Here is a 24,698-nt window from a genome sequence, read left to right on the forward strand (position 1 = left end):
CATAAGCGCTTTAACTTACTTGATAAAGTGAGAATCGTTTGGCTGTGCATCTTTTGATCCTGTGGAACCGTGGAATCTTTTAAGTCTCTGCAGGATGGTTCTTGAGACTTGCGAGCATCACGTTCAGCAAGACCTTTGTCACTACGCAATACGCACTACGCAACGTCATACAACCTGCGTAAGGTCATGCAGATAGGTCAAACAACGTGACTCCATCTTGAATTCACACAACAGACATTTCAGTCGGACTTTCGTGCTTGGATTGTCTTCCACTTCAGCGATACGCACGCTGCGTGTCACAATATTAAGGTACTTCATTTATGTGACACATGAATTCCTTATTCGAGGATAATTAATCTTCTCATCTGCGATACGCTCGTAGCGTGTCTTCATTATTAAGTGTTTTTGACGCTTGTGTACAGTCTAGATTCTATCTCCCTTCATCGCGTTTTACACCTTACCAATGCCTTTATTGAGGTAACTTAGAGTGTGAATTATGCTACACTTATAACGCTTTTATATTTAAACATATTTACATTGTATTGTTGGTATTCTTAATATTTCAGTATCACAGATATCCTGCTGATTTACCAGAATGTCCACCACCACAATGAATTTACCAGCACCCTAAGCGTTTTTGATTAAAGATGGGGAGGTGTCTAGTCAGAGATGGGAGGAATGGAGGGATTATTTGGTAAACTATTTAGATATCTTTGAAAGCAAAGAATTGACCCCGGAAAGGAAAAAAAAATACTGCTACATTGTCTTGGTCCTGGGGGATTAAGAGTTTACAATAGAATTGAGAAAAAAAACGTTAGTGGTGGTGAAGTCAATGTCTTTTCGCAGGCCATTAATGATCTCAATGCATATTTCGCACCAACGGTTTGTAAGGCCGTACACAGATTTAACTTTTATCATAGGAAGCAAGAACCCAATGAAAAAATCGAGGACTACATTGCTTCGCTTAGGAGACTGGCCTTTTCCTGCAACTTTGGAACCATCGAAGAAGATCTAATACGTGACCAATTGGTAATGCACTGCAATAATCACAATTTGCAGGATAAGGTATGGGTAAACGATGACGCAAGTCTAAAAGAAATTTCAGCGATAATTAGCAAGGCGGAATTGACTTCGAGATGTGCTAAGACTGTTATTAATAAAGCCAAAGGTGATCAAGGTGACGAAATAATCAAGATTGTTAGAGCTCCTGCTCACATAAATACAGAGAAAATCAAATGCTAACCCAATTCCAAAGGGAAGAGTAAGACAAGAGATGTCAGCAATGCTAAGACTTTTGATGTTATAGGTGCTTGCTTTCGTTGTGGTAGTTCTTCGCATCTAGCAAATGACAAAAAATGCTCTGCTTTGGGTCAAAGATGTGCTTATTGCAAAATGTCGGGGCATTTCGCTAGAGCTTGTAGAAATACTAAGAGCGTGAAATGTGTTGTGGATGAGTGTGATGATGATCATGACAGTAATGAGACTGATTTAGGTGATAATATTGTTTGCTGTGTGAGTGATGAGGAATCTTCTAGTCCAAAGAAGATTAGGAAAAAAACTGTTTGTGATATTGTTGCTGATGGTTTCGTGGTGACACTGACAGCTTATTCGGGTTCCCCGTACACAATCATCAACAAGATGAGGTGGGATGAACTGTTTAGTTTTAAGTTTGGTCATGAATTGAATTCTCCTGATATACATCCTGTTCGTTATACAGGTAAACCCATTTGTTTGATTGGGTTCCGCAGCATCGTCTTTGAATTTAAGGGGAGATCTGCCACATGCAAACTTTACGTCTCCAAAGCAGGACTTTGTATTCTAGGATGGTGGGATCAGAGAGATTTAGGCATACTTCTCGAACCAAATTGTCCTGACCCGATCCTGTGTATCAACCAGGATTGTTTCCAGGATGGAATTTGTAACGATGTTTATGAGAGATTTCCAAGGGTGTTCTCAGGTAAGGTGGGGGTGGTCAAGGGTTTCTCGCATAAAATTGTTCTTAAGGATGGTGCTGTACACCGCATCCATGAGGTCAGAAACATTCCCGTTAGTGTAAAGGACGAAGTACAACTTGAGATACAAAAACTTGTGGACAGGGATATAATTGAGTGTGTGGAATCCTCGGATTGGGTCACTCCCTTAGTGGTCGCTAGGAAGGCCAATGGCAAAATTAGTTTATGTGTGGACCTCAGGGAGCTAAACAAATGTATATTTATTGATGTTTTTCCCCTACCCAAAATTGCTGAGTTACTTTGCCACACCAAGGATATGGAATGGTTTTCCACTATCGACTTAACCCCGGCCTATCACCAAGTTTCTCTTCATCCTGATAGCAAGCACTTAACGGCCTTTATCACTCCCTTCGGGTTATTCCAGTTTAAAAGAGTACCGTTTGGTTTGGCATGGGCTGCTATGTTCCAACGCATCATGTTCACTCTGTTCTAGGGGATTAAATTTGTCATTTTCTTCCAAGATGATATTCTTATCATGGGTATACACAGAGATGAGCATGACCAACATTTGACAACAGTTTTGGGGATTCTAGATACCAAAGGTCTTGCTGCGGAGAGTTCAAAGTGCAGGATTGCTAGAAGGAGCGTAACCTATCTAGGCCATGATATTAGCGCATTTGGTATCAGTCCAAAGTCTGAGCTAGTACATGCTATCTTGAAAGCCCCTATTCCCAGAAATAAGGACAAAGTGAGATCCTTCTTAGGACTCGCCGAGTATTACTCGAAATTCATACACAATTTCGCGGAGAAGATGTACAACATCAGGCAGTTATTGAAGAAGGCTTGTAACTTCCATTGGTCTGATGAGTGCCAAAAAAAACATGGATAATATTAAAAAGGATATTTGTTGTGCACCGGCACTCAAGGGTTTTGACTCCAAATTGAAAAGTTTTATTACTACTGACGCCAGTGGTAGAGGAATTGGTGCTGTCCTTTCTCTGTTGCAGGATGACGGTTCTGAATGCGTGGTTGCGTTCGCATCAAGAACACTGTCTGTTACTGAATGTAATTATTCAGTCATAGAGAGGGAGGCACAGGGCTGTTTATGGGGTTTAAGACATTTTAAACAGTTTATATGGGGAACTAGTGTCACCTTGCGTACGGATCATACACCCCTTACAAAAGTTCTCACTTCATCTGGATTAGATAATGTGTCTCCCAGGATTTCAAGGTTTTCAGCTCAACTTCTGGATTTTGTGTATGAGGTTGTTTATGTGCCTGGTGTACGCAATAGGATTGCGGATTTTCTTAGTAGAAGTCTGTTTCCTGTAACTGATAAATGTGTGGATGACTGGAACGATTGGTATGTTGCCAGTATTTTTAGCAACGAAGAAAAATGCATTACACATAAGGAATGGGTAGAGACTATGACATCTGATGCAGAAATCCAAGAAGTGTGCCGATTTGTCAAACATGGGTGGCCTGAAAAACACAGTGTTAAGAAGCATCTAGTACCCTTCTGGGAAGTTAGGCAAGAGTTATCTGTGGAGAGTGAGTTATTACTTAGGGGTGGTAAACTAGTTCCAACCTCAGTTTTGCATGAGAAAGTAATTAACCTATTTCATGAAAGGACATTTAGGTATTGTAAAGACTAAGGGCCAGATGTAGGTAGGCGTTTACCGGGTGGTAACGGCCGAATTCGGCCGTTACCGACCGGTAAAAGCAATTTGATATGTAGGGCCCTGTATTTTACAGACTCAGTAAATTTACCGATAGGTAAATTTACCCATTATGTAAAATACCGAGTCGGTATTATTACGGATTCCGGAAAATTGTTATGTAGGTGGGACTCTTCTGAGTCCCACAAGCATTAAAAAATCGGTATTTTACCATCAAATACTATTTGATGGCAAAATACCGATTCTGGTGTGCATGCACATGTGTGCATGCACACCTATGCCATATGACAGGCAGACCTGCCCTTAGGGCAGGTATGCCTGCCACATGGCACCCGAGCCTCTTTTGGGGGTGCCAGAGGGTGTCAAAGTGACACCCCCTGCACCCTTGTGACAGTCGGTATTTTCCGATGCGGTAAATACCGACCGGTAAATGCCCAATCAATCCTATGGGCTTCAAAGCCCATAGGAATGAATGGGCATTAACTGGTCGGTATTTACCGCATCGGAAAATACCGACTGTTTCCGATTCGGTAAATGCACATCTGCATTTACCTACATCTCGGTACTTTTATTTTACCACTTCTTAAATACCGAGTCGGTATGATGCGGTATTTAAGAGGTGGTAAAATAAAATTTACCTACATCTGGCCCTAAGAGTAGAATAAAACATGAATATTGGTGGCCGGGCATTAATAGGGAAATTGAAAGAATTGTTCGAGAATTCTGCGATTGTGTCAACTGTGACAAGAGTTTAGTTACTTGTAAAACCAATTTACATCCTATTGTGGTACCAGAGATGCCTTGGGAGAGGATCGCAGTTGACATTTTTGGACCTGTGAATAATGTTGAGAGCGTACAGAAGTATATTATTGTACTTGTGGATCATTTTTCAAAGTGGCCAGAATATGATGTTGTTGAGAGGATTGATTCAGGTAGTGTGTTAAAATTATTGGCTGAAGTATTCAGTAGGGAGGGTCTTCCAAATGACCTGGTTTCTGATAATGGTGGGCAGTTCTGTGGAGATCTATTTAAGAAATTTATCAAAGATTCAGGTATAGTACATAGGACTACCTCTATTTACCACCCAGAAGGAAATGGTAGCATAGAACGCTTTAACAGGGTCATCAAAGGGATCATCGGGTTGTGTAATAGTAACAACAAAGATTGGGAGGATGAGTTGAGGAAGACCGTTTGGGCGTATGGAGTCACTAGAAATGATGCTTCTGGTTTTTCGCCGTTTGAACTTATGAAAGGACGTTCTCCTCGCACAAAAGATAATATGGGTTGGTTAAACTGTACCAAAAGAGTTACCTGGTCCCCCAAAGATGTCAGGAATTCACTTGTTGAGAATCAGGTACGTTGGAAGGAGAAGCTCAGTAAGAATAAAAAATGCGTAGCTCTCAATGTGGGTGATGTTGTTAAAGTTAAAAAAGGAAGGATTGTTTCCAAGGGTGAAAGCAAATACTCTGCCCCTCTTAAGGTTGTGAAGGTACTTTGTAATTCTGCCCTGTTAAGTGACGGTAAGGTGTGGAATGCCAACAGAATTGCATTGTTTAGGGGTAACATTAGTTCTTCTCCTGGAAGTAAGAGTTATGATTAGATTGAAGATACGTCAGAGTCACGGAGCACTGATAAGGATTAGGTTTCCCTCTCCAGTAGTAATTCCTTGGAGTGTTCTAGTACCATGGAGAATTCATCATCTGGGCATGATATGTGTGCTGATGGTAGGGGTGAGGTTGTGCGTCCCAAACGCATTTGTACTAAACCTAAAAAATTGGAAGATTATATTACTTGATTTTTTATATTATTACATTCTTGTTTTTTTATTTATTTATTTATTTTTTCCAGTTATTTTTGTGTTTTTATGAAGGGGGATGTGTTATGTCTCGAGCTGCACCATGTTGTGTCTCGAGCCAGTACTATACTTTTCCTGGCTCGAGCACTACATGGATGTGTTCCAGTGCTCGAAGCCTCACACTCTACGTTGTTAGCATTTGTTGTGAATTAAAATGAGCTTGAACATTCCTTTAGAATGTGTGCTGTTGTGGGCAGATTGGATGGTGAGAGCTGACCGGCGGCTGCGTCCGCGATTCCTCTGTCATAGGGGTTATGTCCATAAATAAAGGATTATCCTTCATTTGACTACGTGTATTCATCGTAACAGAGAGAAGCTGGCACCGGTTGAGTCAATATTGATTGGTCCCAGGGCCAAGAATCTCTCTGGTACACGTGTCACGTGACCTGACATGAGATCTGCTGGGAGGAGGCTGGCTGGTCGCTTCCGGTATAAACATAGGAGCTGTGGGCTGACAGCCCCACCCTGAGACTGAACCTTGTGTGCCCAGGATCACACCTCGGTGCCAGCCACCCCTCGCCATGAAGGTCGCTCTGGCTCTTGTGCTGGTGGCAGTCAGCTGCTCCCTGGGTGAGTGTCCTTCCTGTGTCCAGGGGGAGGGGGGAGAGGGGAGAGAGGGGGCTTTGAATGGACCTGTATTTGAATAAATAACAAATCATAACATCCATCAGCGCAGCTCCAGGACTCAGTAATATCTGTGGAAGCGAGAGGTAGAGAGACCCCCCCACAAAATAAACAGTTCCATCTTTGCTGGAGGGGATTCTTTTTCAAAGTAAATGGGAAGCTCTTTAGTTTCTTCTTTTATATGTTTCTATACATGTTGGAGTTTTCGTTTTTAATGTCTCTCACCCTCATAAGTGAGAGGGGGTGAGGGTGGAGAGGTGAGGTTAGGGTGGGGATTTTGAAAGTACATTGTTATTTAAACCCCCTTATACTTTTGAATTTGTGGCACATTCTCAAGTGTTGTTTTTGTTTTTTTAACAATGTGGGAAAGAAAATTGATGATAGTATTCCAAATCTAGTTTCAAAATACTCTCTGGAGCCATTCCTTCTCTATTCCTCATTTAGCCCTTTGCTAAGTACATCAATTTGTGATCCAGAAATACAACAATTGCTTCAGGGCTTTCTACCCAAGCCATTGTACTCAAAACACACAACAGGCTACCTTTAACAAATATATTAAAATGTAAGTACGACTGCTCCCACAAGCCCATACAGATAAAACCACGATGCAAGCTGCCAGGCTATTACTTGCAGGCACAAAACATATGTCTGAGGCCAGCTAAGAGCTTTACAATAAAACCCAGGTGATAGCTCAGAGGGTTTGCTGCAGAGGAGGTATCTCGGGGGCTGCACCCTCGGTTCCCATGGAGACCAGAGAGGAGGGACTGGCTGAGCCGATACAAAGACTGTGTTGAGGAACCTTTAGAGATGGATGAAGTGCTGGAGAGGACAAATACATACATTAAATGGCATGCAAGGCAATATGCAAATTAGTAAACAGTATAGTTTGCCTTAAATGTACAGTTAAATTTAAAAGGAAAACAGACGAGTCATATGGGAGAAGGTGCAACCAGTTAATTCATTAAGTAGGAGGCACCATTGACTGATAAAAACAGACAACAAACAAATAGGATTGCTCCCATAAAAACACAGAGATACATTCACAATTTAAATTTCTTTCGAATGTCTTCAAATAGCTGTCTCCCGGTGGTCCTAGTGACACATTTAAAGCAAGTTGGTGAAAGCCTCTTTCGGTGGGGTTAAAGTAGACAAGGTGGTCAGATTTTAAGGGCAATGCCAATATATCAGGGTCAAAATCAAGGTAAAGTAAACATGAAAACTCAGATTTCTGGGTTTGGCAGCAGCAAGAATAGTACTTTGCCTATTGAGGGTGTGCTATGTAGGGTGGGACGCATTACACCCCTCCTTGGAGTTGGTAAGCAGAGGCATGCAATAACTACTACAGGGATTTCATTGGTCAAGTATGTTTGACCTTCCTTGAGGCATGTCTTTCAACGATACCTGTGTGCTGTCGCTCTCCTATTGGATAACCCTGGGACACGTGCTTGTCTAGGTTCCGCCTCCTCCCCTCACCTCCATCATTAACCCCTCAAGCACAGCAGCCCCAGCAGGTGGCGCCCTTCGAGCCTGTCTGCTTGAGGACAAATCCAACAAAGAGCCACAAGTAAGACTAAATGGCAAGGTTGATATTTTTCCTAATTTATTCTCCCATAGAACATTAGCTGTTTTTATGAAATTGTGAGGCGTCCCATCAAAAATTATTAATTTTAATGCTCCTTTTTGATTAATTAAAAGTCATCCACTGGTGTGGTCTGCATAATAAACAGCACATTTTGTGAAAAGGCATATTATAATTCCAAGCCGCCTTTACAATGTAATTAACATTGTACATGGAAGGATGCTGCTCAAAGTGACATATACATGTGTTGCCCCCCCCTTCCTAATCCCTGCCCTCATATCTTCCTACAAGGTTTAATGCATTGGCCACCCTTCTGAAGCATCACACGCAAGGTGGACAGACACATCTTCAAGCCCCAGACAAGTGGAACACCCAGACCCATGTACAGCAGCCCCACAGAGCAGCCCCCCATGCAGGACACATAGCACCTCAACACAGAGCACCACAGAGCAGCCACCCATGCAGAACACACAGCACTTCAGCACAGAGCACCACAGAGCAGCCACCCATGCAGAACACACAACACTTCAGCACAGAGCACCATAGAGCAGCCACCCATGCAGAACACTCAGCACCACAACACAGAGCACCACAGAGCATCCACCCATGCAGAACACACAGCACTTCAGCACAGAGCACCACAGAGCAGCCATCCACTGCACCTCAACACAGAGCACCACTGAGCAGCCACACTTGCAGAACACACAGCACTTCAGGACAGAGCACCACAGAACAGCCACCCATGCATAACACACAGCACTTCAGCACAGAGCACCACAGAGCAGCCACCCATGCAGTACACACAGCACTTCAGCACAGAGCACTACAGAGCAGCCACCCATGCAGAACACAGAGCACTTCAGCACAGAGCACTCCAGAGCAGGCACCCATGCAGAACACACACCACCTCAACACAGAGCACCACAGAGCAGGCACCCATGCAGAACACACACCACCTCAACACAGAGCAGCCACCCATGCAGAACACACAGCACTTCAGCACAGAGCACTACAGAGCAGGCCCCCATGCAGAACACACACCACCTCAACACAGAGCACCACAGAGCAGGCACCCATGCAGAACACACATCACCTCAACACAGATCACCACAGAGCAGCCACCCATGCAGAACACACAGCACTTCAGCACAGAGCACTACAGAGCAGGCACCCATGCAGAACACACAGCACTTCAGCACAGAGCACCACAGAGCAGGCACCCATGCAGAACACACAGCACTTCAGCACAGAGCACCACGGTTAAAACAGATCCTCACTCAGGATACATTGAAGTCCTATTGGCCCCTCACATAAGAGATGTGGTAATTACAGATGAGGAGAAGAAACCACAGAAAGAAACACATTCTTTATTGTTATTTGCAAAACGTATTTCTGTTTGTGATTGAGCTAATTATGTGTTTTCCATCTCTCTCATTGTAGATCCTGTGTCTTCTCGAGTTGTTGATGGTAACCCAAAGGAAAGTCTGAAGTCATTGCTGCAATTGGTATGAACTTTTAAAGTTTCATTTTATTTTAAGAACACTCTTCTAAACTGATGACCTACATTTAAGGGAAATAAATATTTAATATTATTTTGCCAAACTACAGTATTCCTGTATGTGTTTGAGGATGGACGATGGGGGGGGGGGGGGGGTAACTAAATGGCCCTCATGACAACTGAGCTGGAGCAATATCCATGGGGGGGTGGACTAAACTGCTGAGGCCATTATGAGTATTCTAGTATTTTGGACTAGGAGTTATTTGCTGCCACAAACACTGGACCCACTAATCCTTGGTTTGAAATCCCATGGTGAGGTAAGACTAAGACTGGAAACATCTGGAGCAGAGAGATGTGACCTCTGCCAGAGGGCAAGAAAAAAGTCCAGACATCTCCTGCAACACTGCAAGAGCTAGTAACTCTTCCTCCCGCCTCCTCTCAATAGATGTCATCGAGGGGTCCCCTTGGGCAGCAGCTGTGAATCCTAGCTTGCTCCTTGTGACTCTTGAGCTATTGGGGATGAGGTTCTGACTACAGCACACCTTAGAGTCTAAATTGTTTTAGTCTTAGCTTGAGTGATTGCTTATTGGAGGAACAGTCTGCCAACCATAAACAACAGAACAAGGACATAGCAAACATCAATTAGATAAGCAAGGATCCCAACAGTCCAAAGTAAATTAAATAATAGTTCTCTTCAGATTTCATCAATTCTTTTATTAGTGTTCATAATTTCATATAAAATCTGCCAGCACGTAATTCGCCAACACTTGTTTCGTCTCACACAGAGACTTCATCAAGGCATAAATATAGTTGGTGATTGTCTCCCAATCCGCTTGAGCTGTGTCAGGAACCACGCATCCAGCCCAATAAGACACATCCAATTGGAGAATTCTAAAAAGCATCCAGAACTGAAATCCAAGAATATGTAGGAGTATGCATATAGAAAGATGCCACAAAATCAAATGTCAACTGGACAGAACGTCACGATAAAAGCACAGTTCCAATCTTGATTCATGTATATGTTGGCCAAAGTGGTCATGGATGTATTAGACCCATGGTATACAAATATAGATAGTGATCCTAAATATCCGATCCACAATCTGCGGTCTTCCACAGAAGAGTCAGTAACGTGCTCTTAGTATCCACAAACAAGTATGTCGAAATTCGTAATTTCACGAAAAAAACGCCCAACAGTTTAAGCCTATACGGTATTGCAACCATGATAAGTTGCATTCCGAAAAGTCGGAGAAGCGGTCCATGAGACTCTCCGTAACCCACAGCATCGAGGGTGACGGAGCATCTCATGGACCGTTTCTCCGACTTTTCGATCTTGCGCAGTTTGCGCAATTGAACAAAGCATGACAATGTCACCGAGCCAATTTGGGTGCTTAAGGAGAGGTCAGCATCAATATGAAGACCAAGACTTTTTATAGCAGATTTAGGGGTGGGTAGCACACCTAGATCAGGGAGCCAATAGGAGGGAGTCTAGTGGGCAGGTGTATGGTGGGGAACAATGATCTAGTTTTTTTCTGAATTCAACCTTAGTTGATTTTCATTCATCCACGTTTTGACGTACAGTATAGACCTCTTGACTAAGATTCTGTAGAGTTGTCAAGGGTGAAAAAAAGCTGCATGTCGTCTGCGTAGTTGAAGATTTTTACACCCATCTGACGTAGACCTGAGATCAGGGAGCGTATTTAGATATTAAACAGAATTGTCGAAAGGGAGGACCCCTGAGAAACTCCACAGTTCAGGTCAACCATTCTAGATTTGAAGGGTGATAGCCACACAGACTGTTTATGGGCCTCCAAAAATGAGCTGAACCAGGCTAGTGCAGAGCCCCTGAAACCTGCTGCGGCAATGCGTTCTAACAGAATTTTGCGGTTCACGTTGTCAAATGCCGCAGACAGGTCAAGGAGGATCAGGGCCTGAGTGTGATCCATGTCAGCCTGTCCCTTGAGGTCGTCCAGTACTGATAGAATCACTACTTCGGTGGAATGTGCAGGATGGAAACCTGCCTGATGGTTGTCCAGGAATTTAGTAGTTTCCACAAAACAGCTGAGGCAAGTGGCCACATGGGTCTCCAACACTTTCGCCGGGAATGGGAAAAGAGAAATGGGTCTGTAGTTCTCCAATTTATTGGGATCTTTGCCTTGCTTTTTTTGAAGTGGAACGACCACTGCTTCTTTAAAAGCAAGTGGTACAATGCCAAGGGACAGAGAGTGGTTCAGAAATTTGAGAAAGATATCAGGGAAGGACCGATAGATTGCTTTTGAGACGTAAATGGGACAGTCCTCCTTAGGTGAGCCTGATTTGATATTAACTATGAGGTCCAAGAAACATTTCTTAACCATCAAGGGGAGGGAGTTGGGAACGCAAGGATTGGGAATATCCCTGTTGTTTCGGGAGCCACAGTTATTGGGGGCAATGGAATTTTGAATTTTCTTTATTTTATCTAAGGAAAAGGAATTCAGGTCTTTGCAAAGTACGTGACTAGCAACAAAGGATGGGGTCACACGGCTTGGGTTAGAGAGTTCCTTTACTATCTTAAACATTTCTGTCAACCATTATTGGAATCGAGTACCCTGTTCATGAAGAAGGCTCTCTTAGCCTCCAGTATATCTGCCTTATACTGATGAAGATTGGTTGTATAATCAAGTTTATCTTCGCCTTGTAGGTTTTCCTCCACTTCCGCTCAGCTTGGCATACTTAGATTTTAATGGTTTTGAGATCTTTGTTAAACCTTTTGGCTGCTTCATGTTGCCTTGGGCGGGAGGTTTTGGTCTGTAAAGGATCATGGAGATTAAAAGCCTTCGTTTGCCAGGCAGCAATCTCTCTCATTTATCTGGATTACCTTCCGATACCGGCTGCTCCCTAGACAGAGTTTCTACTAGTTTACCAGCTCAACCCGATTCCAGTTTCTAAAAGTGCTTTTTGAGTGAGAGGGGTTAGAACTCAGCGGGGGAGCAAGCAGATTAAAGCTGATGATAGAGTGGTCAGACCAAGTGCAGGGTTGTACTGCCAGGTTAGTCAGGTTGACATTAATTGACCACACTTGATCGAGGGAATGGCCCTTAATGTGCATGAGGGTGTGAATGTGTTGAGTGAGGTTTAGACAAGCAAGGGACTCAGAAAGCTCCCTGGAAGATTTTCCCTCGTCAGTCTCATTGGCCCAGTAGTTCAAGTCACCTATAATCATTACTTTGTCACAACATTGTTGTTCATATTTTTCACAGTGGCCCCTGAAGAAGGGCTTCTCATCTCAAAATGCATTGGGCAGGCAACGAACACACGGATTGAAACAAAACCTTCATTTCTTAACTAGGCCACTTTATGTGTTTCTTCGTTATTATTTATGTTTAAAACTAAAAGTTGCAGTTGTTAAATGTAATACCACTGAATGAATATCTTTGACATTGATGATTGATGAATTGTAAAATTGAAGAATGAATACGAATGAGAAACTGATACAGTAATTCTAGAATTCTTTACAATTGTCCTGATTATAAAAAAATGCGACCAGGCTACGAGTGACCAGTGACACTTGGAATAGAGAAGTATAACTATAGGTATGCAAGGCAGTCACACGTCCCTGAGCAGCACGTCAATATATTAAAATGCCATTCAAACGTCATAAATTGTTCCCGCATGATACATTAAAACCGGTGTCACCATAGCATTGAAGGAGCCGGGACCGATGTTCTAGATCTGCTCTGGAACCCTAGGCTGATGCCTCTTTTTGTCAGCATGAAAGTGTGGAGGGGAGGAAAATCATTAGCCAATCAACCATTACAGTGCCAATGAACTATGACTCCCAAGAATCACAGACTCCCATATTGATTTTGTTCATTTATTATAAAGCCAAGAACAGTTGGACATACAAGCACCTCATAATGAGGGTGTGGAGACACATTTTAACTAATGCAAAGCCAAACTTACGAGTGAAATTAAGACAGTGCAAAATGTACAGAATAATCAATTCCAGAATCAGGATACAGAAGTTCATGCCTCCAATATCGATATTCCCCTTAATTGAAGATTCATGGGTAGAAAGCATTAGTCTCTCCCTACTCAACCACTAGTGTGACACACCTACTTAGCATTTCCCAAGGCACGTTCTATAAAGTAAGCATGGGTGTAAAATTCGTTACGCTCGTGGAATTTTGCGGATTTTACGCAATTTCGTGATCTGCGAAATGCGCGAAATTGTGGCAAAATCCGCGAATCTGCGAGCGGGACAAAATTTGCTCCGGAAGCCCTTACAGGGTTAAAGTAGGTGCCCAAATTGAAGCTAATTTCTTTGTAACCATTTACAAAATGGTTACAAAGAAATTAACTTCAACTTGGGCACCTGCTGTAACCCTGTAAGTGCTTCCTGAGCGGCGTCTCGTTTCCTACTTGCAACTATTCTCTGACCACGCTCTGACCCCACTGTGATGGACAGCTCACTCAAGGGACCTCGGCGCCTATGGGCATGGTGGAAAAGTTACAGACACACGGGGTCACTGGAGACAACTCTTCTGAGCCTTTACGCAACTGTAGTGCAGGAATAGCACGATACATTTACCCAATGAGGTAGCACTTACTGATTCCCAGTTTCACTCCGATGAGAAAGTACAACAGTTCTTTATTATCAGTATTGCTGCATAATGTATCCTCTCCTCTCTAACCTTAACTCCTAAAACAAACACATTATTCTAACTAACAAGGATGAATTTCTTCACCTGCAACAGAAACATGAGAAAGAAGAACTCCAACTTGTAAAAGAAATTCACTAGCGAGTCTAATGCGAGAACTTCCAGGGGAAAATACAATGCAGTCCTACAGAAATCGGTCAACATAAGAAATGGCAGAAGGCCTCATGAAGTTACGCACATAAAATGAACATTAATACCGAGCACATCTGTTAACACGTTACATAGGTGCATCAAATATGTGAGTAAATGTCAGCATCATGTACAAATTCTACATGTTAATGTTTTCAACTAAACACACATAGATGCAACATTGGTTCCTTCATGTTTACATTGAAAATATCCCTAACACATCACCCTTCCTGTTATTACAATTCACTTCCTAGTGACCTAATGTTAACACAATAAAGCCTTCTCAGCGAGTGTGAACTACCCATGAATATAATGCATCCCTATAAATGAAAGAGCGAAATATGCGCTGTAACAATCCCCCCTCTGATGACAGGTGCCATCCCACCTATACCAAAATTCCCTGTAGAAAGAACCGATCTAAACATATGTTGTAGCCAGTATTTCGTTCAGAAATCTCTCGAAGCTCTAGATTTGCATAGTGACTATCCGGCGTGTCTCCATTCTCCTTTCTCGCAGTCTAAGATAATTTTCAGCTTGTTTGGACCAATGCCCCTTGTAAGTCTTCACTGTTCCCATCAGCAAGATGATACAAATCACAACTATTACTATTGGTTTCAAGATACAACCAAGAATTCCATTCCCAAGGCTTGCAAACCAACTTCAAATTTTACCAAATCCTTTCCCAACTTTGTAACTATCAGGAACTCATGCACACTCTAATTGATGAACAAAATTGTCAGTGTAGACATGTTAAGACAATAGGAGACAAAGCGTTAGATTGCAAACAAGTAATAAGTTGTCCTGGAATCAGTCGTAAGAAAGGGTGTTTTTAATGTTCAAGAGAGCCAGCCGACACGTGTTTCGTCGCGTCTGGGACAATCTTCCCGTGACTCCTCAGGGCTGGGGGGGATGCAAAGGGAAGTGATGGGGTACATGACAACAACATATAAAACCTAATGGTATGCGACAATTTACTGAACGTTGGACCAAACGCCAAAGGGAACCACTAGACGCGTGATTGTAGACATGGCGACGTGAGTGGGGTTGACATTTTGATGTAGAGCTGGTTGAAAAATCACAGTGGTAAGGCAACCATGTTGATTAATATGGTATATGTCATGCGTTGGTGTAGGAAGGTGGAAGTAGTGGGGGATAAGTGAAAACCATTAGTGCCACGTAAAATACAATAAGTGGAACAAGCAGTGCGGGGACGTGTACAAGCGAAGAGTGATCAGAAACATTAGGAGGAGTGGTGAAACCGATCATGCCTGTGTTTAGAAAAACACTGAAGAACTCATAGATAAATCATACCTATGGCGAAATATAGTATCGTGGGGAGAGTCTTTAAAGCGAAGTAAGAATGCGCAAGATAAGAACACATATGTTCCTACCTATCGTTTAATATCCTATCAAAAAATTGCTAGGGAAGAGATATAACGGGGGAAAATGCAAAATAAAAGGATGCTCACCATTAGTCGGTGATACTTCCGACCCGACATGGCCCTGGACTGTTTAGCTATGAAAAACAGTGATTGGAGGATTTCTAATAATAAAAGAATAAACAGAGCACGTATAGAAGGCAGCTCTGTATGAGTATAGTTTAAGAGCGTAATGCATGCGGGTAGTCTGAATTCCAGAGAAAAAAAATTGCCTGCTCAGTTATTAAGTTTAATCTTCGTAGTGCGAGATAAAGTAGGGTGAGTGAATACAACGTAGGACACTCAAAGAATGTAGAGAAGTATTGATGTGGAATATCTTGAAAGAAAAAAGTGTGGAGGGAGGAGGATCTCAATTAAGCGAGAAGAACCGCATATGCAAAGTGGACTGGTAGCAGAAACAAAATGTAAATGTCTATCAGCTAGATTCATCAAGCTTAATTGCGCTCGCAAAGGGCCAGATTCTGAGAATCTGGCCCTTTGCAAGTGCAATTTTTGCATTTGGGATTCATCATCCCAAATGCAAAATTCGCTACTAAAGAATTCGCACATTTGCGAGGAATTGCATTTAAGGAATCTCTATTTGAGATTCCTTAAATGCAATTCATGAACCATTTTGAAATTGCGAAATCGCAATTTAGGACCGCTATTTACCACGAAGTCAAACCTCGTGGTAAATAGCAAAAATTTTGAAAAATGCATTTAAATGCATTTTTCTAAGTTGCATGTTACACACACACATGTCCTTGGACATGTGTGTCCACAACATCAGGGGACACACCTGGCACCCTTGAAATCGCATCCTTATTTGCGATTAGCAAATTGCTAATCGCAAATAAGGAATAACTCCCCATTCATTCCTACGGGCCTAAAGGCCAATAGGAATGAATGGGAAGTTATTCCTTATTTGCGATTAACAATTTGCTAATCGCAAATAAGGAATGTGTAGGAATCGCAATTTATTTAGCAATTCCTGCATGAATCCCGTTTTGCAAGTCCTTAATAGCGATTCCTTATGAATCGCTATTAAAGACTCGCAAAACGGCCCTTTCATGAATCTAGCTGTAAGTCCCGGAGAGCCATAGTATACTAAAAAGTCTACTTTAAACGGGGATTGTAATGACGTAGCCCTAAACCCATGGTGTAAGCATGCATGGAGGAGAGATTAGCTGTAGGTCTGAGTTGTAAGATCAACCGCAAAAGCAACGCAATCTGATTGCAAAAAGAGGAGTGAGTGCATCTATGTCCCGGGGAGCAAAGACAAGTGGGCAAATCTGAACTTATATGGATATCGTGGTGTAGGAGACCATGGAGTCATGAGGGACAGGGTGAAACGAGGTGCAGAGGTGAAGTAACTGTGAAGAGCACACACTTACTTGAAGTTATTAATCGGTGTGTCTCCACGGGTTTTCTGGTTGTCGGAGCGGTAAATTATAAAAATCAGAGGCAGTTAACCCTAAAAAAGTAAAAAAGCTTTGTACTTCCTGACAATCTGTAATAGAGAAATGGCGATAGCTATACGAGCTCTCCCGTAGAGTGAGGGAATTACCTTATAGAATATAGAATATCATGGTCTGTATACTGTGGGCCTGATTCACAATGGTAAACGTACACATCTTGGGTAAGCTGACTCTTGTTTGGAATGCACAAGACTGCAATTTAATAATTAGTTTATGAGTGTGGCGACTCAGCGGTCAGGGTGGAGATCTCAGCTCCTAAAAAGGTAGGCAGATCAGATCTTTTTACATGAGTTCTCAACCCTTAACACTCATATACTTACTATTAAAAAGCACTTTTGTGAATTCAGTAGTAGCTACATAAAATAGGTATTTATTAAGAGAAGTAGCAAGCAATGTGCTATGGTGAATATCTCCACAGGTGTGTAGGTATCAATAGAGCAGCTTGTGCGGTTTAACCAGGCTCCCTAGATTAGATGGGCTCAAGCCACCCCAATTAATGACATGGGCCTCTCAATTTTTACTACAAAGCTAGGGCACGAGGGGTGCAATTTCTTTGCTTGCAGTTCAGCCTCATGAAACCTTTCCACTTCTTGTCTACATGTGAACCAACCTGAAATGAATAGTCTTTAGAGGAAGCCAGTGTTTTGCCTTCAAAGCTGGCAGACAAGTTCTCTGGGGCTATTGCAACCCAGCATAAAGTGAGGGGTTCACGTGACACTGAGGAGCACTGCCTGTTGGCCTTGGAAATACAGGAAAAAGATGCCACCTGAGTCACAATATGCAAACAGGAGCCACAGAAAATCATAAAAGCATGCAAACTAACCAGAACAAACAATACTACACAAAATATTCAAATACTGAACCATCACACAGCTATCAGCATTTGTGAAATTATTTAACTTGACACTTTCTCTCAGTGAATGAAGAATGTGTCAAGAATATTTTGCGTTTATCTCACTACATACACAAATGAAAACTGTTTTACTATTACCACAGAGTGGAAACCAGCTGGGCTCTGGTTCTGGTAGCCATTCTGACGTCAGCACCCACTCATTGATGCCCCCATCAATTCTCGTTCCAATGACATCCCAGTGCAGTGTACCAGCATCACTTTGGGTGACTTTGAATTCTACTAATTCTTTTGTGGAAGCTGTGTCCTTTCTGACAGCTGGCTTTAGGAGCCAAATAGAGATTTCCTGCTTCAGCAGCTCAGTAAGGGAAACAAGATGTGTCACTTCACAAAATTTCCCCAAAGAAACCCTGAAATTACAGAATGTTTTTGAATTTCTGAAGCTTTGTTTTCTGTAAGAAAAGGGGTTGTATGGTTGCTGTGTAGGAATTGCAGGTTTAAGATTGCATGTGGTTTTTTGTGTTTGTGTGTCTGTGCATACATGTTGCAAATATATATGTATATATGCAAAAAAAGAAGCAGAAATCTCTGGGTAGTTCTCAAGTTTAGATGCAGAGCAGCTCCTATACAGAGCACCCTACACCACCAGTGACACTCTGCTCACTTAAAAGGTCTGTTTTTGTAGCAGAATTTTTAAGCATAGTATTAGTACAGTGTCATCCACTCCAAGCTAGAAAGGGACAAAGTATTTTGACATTCATGCAGCAACGTTTTTAAGCATAGGATTAGCTAGTTTCATCCATGCTGAAATGTAAAATGACAAAAGCCTTGTACCACCACAGGCGGGGTACTGAATCTTTGGATTGATAACATACCATGCAAGCTAACCCAGTGTGAAGAAAAGCAATCCCTGGCATGTGTTCTGCTGCCATTACAACCATTTCGAGATGTTTAGATTTGTCAAGACACAATTTAAAATCAATGAAATATTTAACAATTCATAATTAATTGTTATTTTATTTAATATTTAATTTACATCTCACCATAGACCCCTACAAACCTAGCAGTCCAAAACAAAAAAATAAGTAAAATAATTCAGTATTGCCTATTTTACATATTGAAAATGCAATAAATAATTAATTTACAAATAATAATTAATAGCTTGCTGAACTATTACTTAGTAAACTTCCCACCATTTACCAGTACAAACCTAGTAGCCCACAACTAAAATAGAAGTGAAATAGTCAGTATTCCATTAATTACATACATATAATCAATTCGGTGATTCATTTATGAGTAATAGATTAATTCATTAATACTTAATTGACTTCCCACCCTAGACCCCTACAAACCTAGCATCACACAACAAAAATGTAGGTGAAATAAATCAGTGTTCCATATCTTACATAATTTAAACTCAATTAAATAACTAATTAACTATTAATGATTCATTGTTCATTACTTAAATACCTTCACTTCCTATACCCCCATGAACCCCAAAACACACTACAACACAATAAAATACTATTAATAATTACATTTAAAAATCTAAATCATTTAAAATTAACAAGCTGTGTTTTAGATAAATGTATAACTTTTAAATAAATAATAGTAACATAAAATAAATATATCAACTAAAATAAATTAAAATAATTAAAAACATTACTTTTGTAAACTATATAACTGAAAACGTTATTAAATCTTTTTATATTCTTTAAAGTTATATTACTTCAAAACCTTATATTCTTGTCACCAACATCAATGCATTACAATATTTTTGCGTCACAATATATAATTAACAATATCTATATCTCCTGATATTTTGAACTCGATATTTTGTCTAAGCAGCCAAAGATACAACACAATTACATCAATTGAAGACTGAGGTGCAGAAACGGGCTGAAATAGAGGTAACACAAATATATCAGATTGCGAGGACTTTCTACTGAAATTTGAAGACAAGGCTGACACAAGCCGCCACCAGCTCCTCAGGGGATGGGCAATTACCAGACTAAAACACGCTAGATGGAGTACAAGACATAGAGGCCCACACCACCACAAAATAAGGTTATAGAGAGTCATGTTCCATACTAAGTGTGTTGCATGGGAGAGGCAAGGCTGCAAGGACTGTCAGATGAGACATTCAGACAAGAGATGCACAAACAGCGACATAATTCTGTCTTGTAGAATATTCATTTCCAAAATCATTATAAAGTAATAAAATACTGTATGGAAGTGCTTAGGCTACTAGGTAGTCCTGGTCATGATCATATGTTACGAAAAGGTAACAATCATGAAACATGCATTATTATTATTCGAACATCTTTATCTAAAGCCAAGTGCTCATCTAACATTGTGTACTGTGGAAAAAGAACCTGTAATGTAAATAGCAGATGTAATGCGAAACAATGAAAATAGTCAATAAAACTTTTAAATAAATTAACAAATTTCTGGAAAATGTTATGGAAGATCAGCATTTCCATTATAGTTGGCATTGGTTGGGGGTGCTGTTATATTCCATATGGGTACAATAATATAGCCCGGGTAACATCATTACCCTTCACCTACATTCTTCCCTACATTACAATTGTAACGGTTTACCGGGACTGACCTTTTACCTAGATATGACACTGCATTCAGAAAGCAGGTTTTCCCTAGTTCAAAATCTCATACATTATGCAAGAGGATTCTTGGAAGCACAGCAGGACGACCATCTCCTGTATAATATCTATGTATAAAGTTCATGCCCGACGTCATCCTTAAGCCGACACAGTAATACAGCAATGTAGGAACCCTGGGGAGACCGATGGGTATATATACTTCACATCTTACTAAGACAGGACAGAGGAGACTGAGACTTCCCAGACGACACACTGACCAAAGACGCTGAGGTTCCTACATGCAGACACTACAGCTTGCAGGGGTCAAAACGTCCCTCGTGGGCTGTCCAACTCAAGACCAGGGAGTACGACCCTTCTTTTTTATCATGTATTTTATATACTTGTACGTATTCATGATTAGTGCAAGATGATAGAACTCTATCATCCTTTTACTTTTATAGCACATCGAATCATATATATCTTACACTGTCTAACCGTTGTTGCAGCTCATCTATTCTACACCAGAATAACAACTGTTCAACAAATGCTTATTGAAAAACGTTTAGCCCGTTTATTCTGTGTAACTCTCTGAGACTAAGTGAGCACAAGTGACTGAGCGAAAAGTAGTATATGGTTTCCTCTGTCCTGAGGGATCAGGGTTGTCATGGTCGATGGTTGCCAAGAACTATTTTCTCCTTGGTAAGAGGAGATTCTAGTGGTACTGTGAGCTAGTTGGTACAAAAGGCCAACATACCTGGTGGGGGTGTTCAGAATCAGTCTGACATGTATCCTACAGTTTATGCTGTCCAAACGTAGATCCTGTACAGTTTTATAGGAGTTTCTTGATAGTGCGAGTGCCACCTTGTTGCCTTATTTACAACATAGCAGATATGTCCTTAATGTCCTTAATGTAGATGCTGTCATCATAGACAATTGCTCTTGCAACTCAAGCAGAATATAAATCAGATCTCAAATGAGAAGAATTAGGTGCAATTAGTTACAAAGAATCGTAGATTGTATAGCGTGCTAAAACATGTCAGACAAGTCTTGGTGAATGGGAGCATTCTTTCTTTGTGTATTTATCTTTATTGGTCACAGATCATCATACCGGAGAATAGAGAGACGTATCTGAATGGGTCCCATCTGATTCCTCACTCCACAGAAATGCATGTGACAATAAGGGGCAGAAGCCCCTAGATCTATTACAGCATTTTTATTAGGTGGGAACAGAACTGCTCTTTCAGGAATATTTTTGGGGAAAACTGCCTAAAAAGTAATTTGTGGGTTATATACCTAATTAGTGAGATTTCAGTTAATATCCTGGTCATGGTCAACTTTTCTTACAGTCTGCATCATTCAGTATCTTCTCTTACAGAATAAATCTTGAGAAAGGTTCATAAGCGTTTTTTTTATTTATTTTTTATTTTAATTATATATTTTATTTTAATTATATATTTCATAAGCAAATTTATTACATTTTGACAAATTACAGAGCTGCAACCAAACCTTCTAAGCTGCGTTGAGGCTATAGGGAAGGCAAAAACTGCACCAAATCTTTCCAGCAACATAGTGCAAAGATGCGTGTGTTCCTTCAAGCAACATAGTGCAAAGATTCGTCTGTTCCTTCCAGCATTTGTTTTGAACTTGAAGGGGATGGCTCCAGAAGAAAATCATGCTTCAATACTTTTCCCTCTTGATTTGTGCTGTACAGCACAGAACACAAGTAAAGTTTGAAGAGTATTGAGAAAAGAAAACCTTTCTCATACCTTACACCTGCCTTTAAGAGACCTGCATTTCCAGAGTAAGTAGATAGGGATTTGTGCAAAAACACATAGGTGATTGAATGGAAATTCACAGGTAACACCAATGACCGACTCTCTTGATGGAAAGTAGCCTACAGCAGCTTTATAGTGCACATGTTTGTTACTTTAGCCCCCTTTCAAACACACATTATGATTTCATTGTGGTTTTGGGTTTTCAAAACCTAGGAGCAAACCCAACATGCAGGCAGTAAAATCTGTGCTCATCCGAGACACTTCTTTCATCTCTTCCAGAAGCACAAAACGCTTTGTGTAGCTGTTTCTGAAATGAAAAAAAATCATGCAAAGAGAGTTATCGAAACATTAAGGTCCATGTAGCATGCATTTAGAATAAAAGGTACCAATAATGTTGCAAACTAACGTTATTGAACATGAGAACTGTTTCATATAATGTTTGGGAAATTCTTCTTACCACTTTGTGACTTCAATTCTTTTGTAGCTGAACACCACCTTCAAAGAAATATTGGAAAAGCTTGAAGAACTTGGCTCTGCACTGATGGTTAAAGTAAGATTGATTATTATTTACTTCTATTTACTTACAGTGTCTAACCTGACTTGACATGGTACCTCAGATCATAGTGATTCGCGATCTAGCATGTGAGGGACAGTGAAATTCATGAATGGCATCTACACATATGTGGGTATTGTATACTGTCAGCAAAAGAAGGGGTAGATTGGGAATTGTACGGGTTGCTAATCCTCCCCCCACCCTAGTTGAAGACTGACCTCCATATCTAGAGGTGCCGCCATGTTGATGGGGGTCTATTGAAATAAATTGCTTCTGCTAGTGTGTCTGAAGCATTTTTTGAAAGCCTGTATCTGGATGGCTGCCATATTTTGGCATATTCCCAGCATTTGTATCTGCTGAAATAAACCCAACATGAGTGTTTCTTTCTGCAAAATAAATACCAACCCAATGAGCCTGATGTACAAAGGATTTTGTCCCTATTAAGTTATTGTTGATTTCTGTGCCCATGTCAACCATACTTCACCAGGTCATAGCAGTCAACCTGATTCATGCTGGTGGCAGGGCTTGTACTGTTAAATGAAAAGCAGCTCCTTGTCCAGCAGCTTGCTGCTAAGTATCAGACAGAGCACAGCTTTGAACTATCATTTAACTAGATAATGTTATTTTAATTTGCATGAAGCAGTGCAGAGGTTATTGATGTCATTTGAGATGTCATCAGTGATGTATATGAACATGTCATTAGTGATGTAATATTTGAGGCCATAAGCATTGCGGGAAAGCTAACTATAACTGATGAATTTCTCTGGTTTTGGATGAGTGAAATGTCAGCTTAACTATAACGTCACTCTAACCTTTGTTTTTTTATTGAATATATATATATATATATATTGATCTGTTGGCGTTTTAGATTTCTTACCAGGCTTCTGGCTTGTACAAAATTCTTTTTTGGTGTTGGAAAGCACACTACATAGACTTTGGCACTATGCCATTATACTTGCAATTTTGCTTGTTACTGTGCTTCCTTGATTACAATTTATTATTTTCCAGCCAGTCCCTTTTGAAATCTATTTGCCAATGGCCTATGCTTATATTTTTAGCAGCCTCCATTTTGAAATATATTTTTTTGTATGTTTACCCAACACACTGTTTATAAATTTGTTCACAATTGCCATGATTAATTTGTAACTTGAAAACCTAATATAAGGTGCTTGTTCTGCATTTGTGAAAAAACATTCTTATATTTGTTTGCACTGTTTCTTTATTTTTATTTTTCTTCTTTTGGGCGTGTTCCCCCAATTAAGCCCCTCCCAGTGTTATGTATATATATTCCCATTTTTTTGTTGAGTGCTTATATGTGAACAAGCTCCCCAGTGGAGCGAAACGCGTCATTTTCTAATAAACGTTTATTCCTGCTACTCACTCGAGTTGGATCCTTTGTGAGCTTTGTTTTGACTGTTTGCTGAGGCGTAATGAGGTCTGCACCCTGATGTTGCCTGTCATCCACTGACGGGTTGGGATTGCTTTTTCATATATATAACCACGCAGGACAACACCTATCCCGTGGCGAGGCATTTTAAAAGTCAACACCAAAGCAATAACAAGGATCTGAAATACTGGGTGGTGGATGCTGTAAGTGCGAGCAGGAGGGGAGGCAACAGGGAAAACAAATTACGTAAAATGGAAACCAACTACATACTCAAGCTCAATAGTAAACAGCCTGTAGGTCTGAATTTGACTGAGGATTTACACACATGTTTGCATAACTAATGATTATGAATGACAGAAATGCCCAAGTATGAGAAATTAATAAATGTGAACAACATAAATGTGTAAATAGGATGTACATATATCAATTAGAATTGATGTATATTTTTGGATAAGTGTGTATATTAGTTTATGTGTATATATAGTTGTATATAGGTGAAGATGATATAAATTGTGAATAATTAATTTTATACAGAACTAGTTGGGCAACTACCATATTCGCTGAAATAATTAATAACATGTGACAATTGAGTAATAAGTAGAAGGACCATATTCACTGATACAT

At 40.7% G+C, this 24,698-nt stretch overlaps 2 protein-coding genes across 3 annotated transcripts in view; both read left to right on the top strand.

Annotated features, from left to right (window-relative positions):
• Positions 1–24,698, top strand: part of LOC144766566 (uncharacterized) — an 844,102-nt gene that overhangs the window by 694,599 nt on the left and 124,805 nt on the right. The window lies entirely within an intron of this gene.
• Positions 5,933–24,698, top strand: part of LOC144766952 (uncharacterized) — a 76,364-nt gene continuing 57,598 nt past the window's right edge. The window contains exons 1-3 of the mRNA XM_078650636.1: positions 5,933–6,056; positions 9,130–9,194; positions 22,619–22,684. Coding sequence (XP_078506762.1) covers positions 6,008–6,056; positions 9,130–9,194; positions 22,619–22,684 — 180 coding nt within the window. The 5' untranslated portion in view covers positions 5,933–6,007. The remainder of the gene's footprint in view (positions 6,057–9,129; positions 9,195–22,618; positions 22,685–24,698) is intronic.

Source organism: Lissotriton helveticus, chromosome 7 (genome assembly GCF_964261635.1).
Source record: "Lissotriton helveticus chromosome 7, aLisHel1.1, whole genome shotgun sequence".
Taxonomy (NCBI): Eukaryota; Metazoa; Chordata; class Amphibia; order Caudata; family Salamandridae; genus Lissotriton; species Lissotriton helveticus.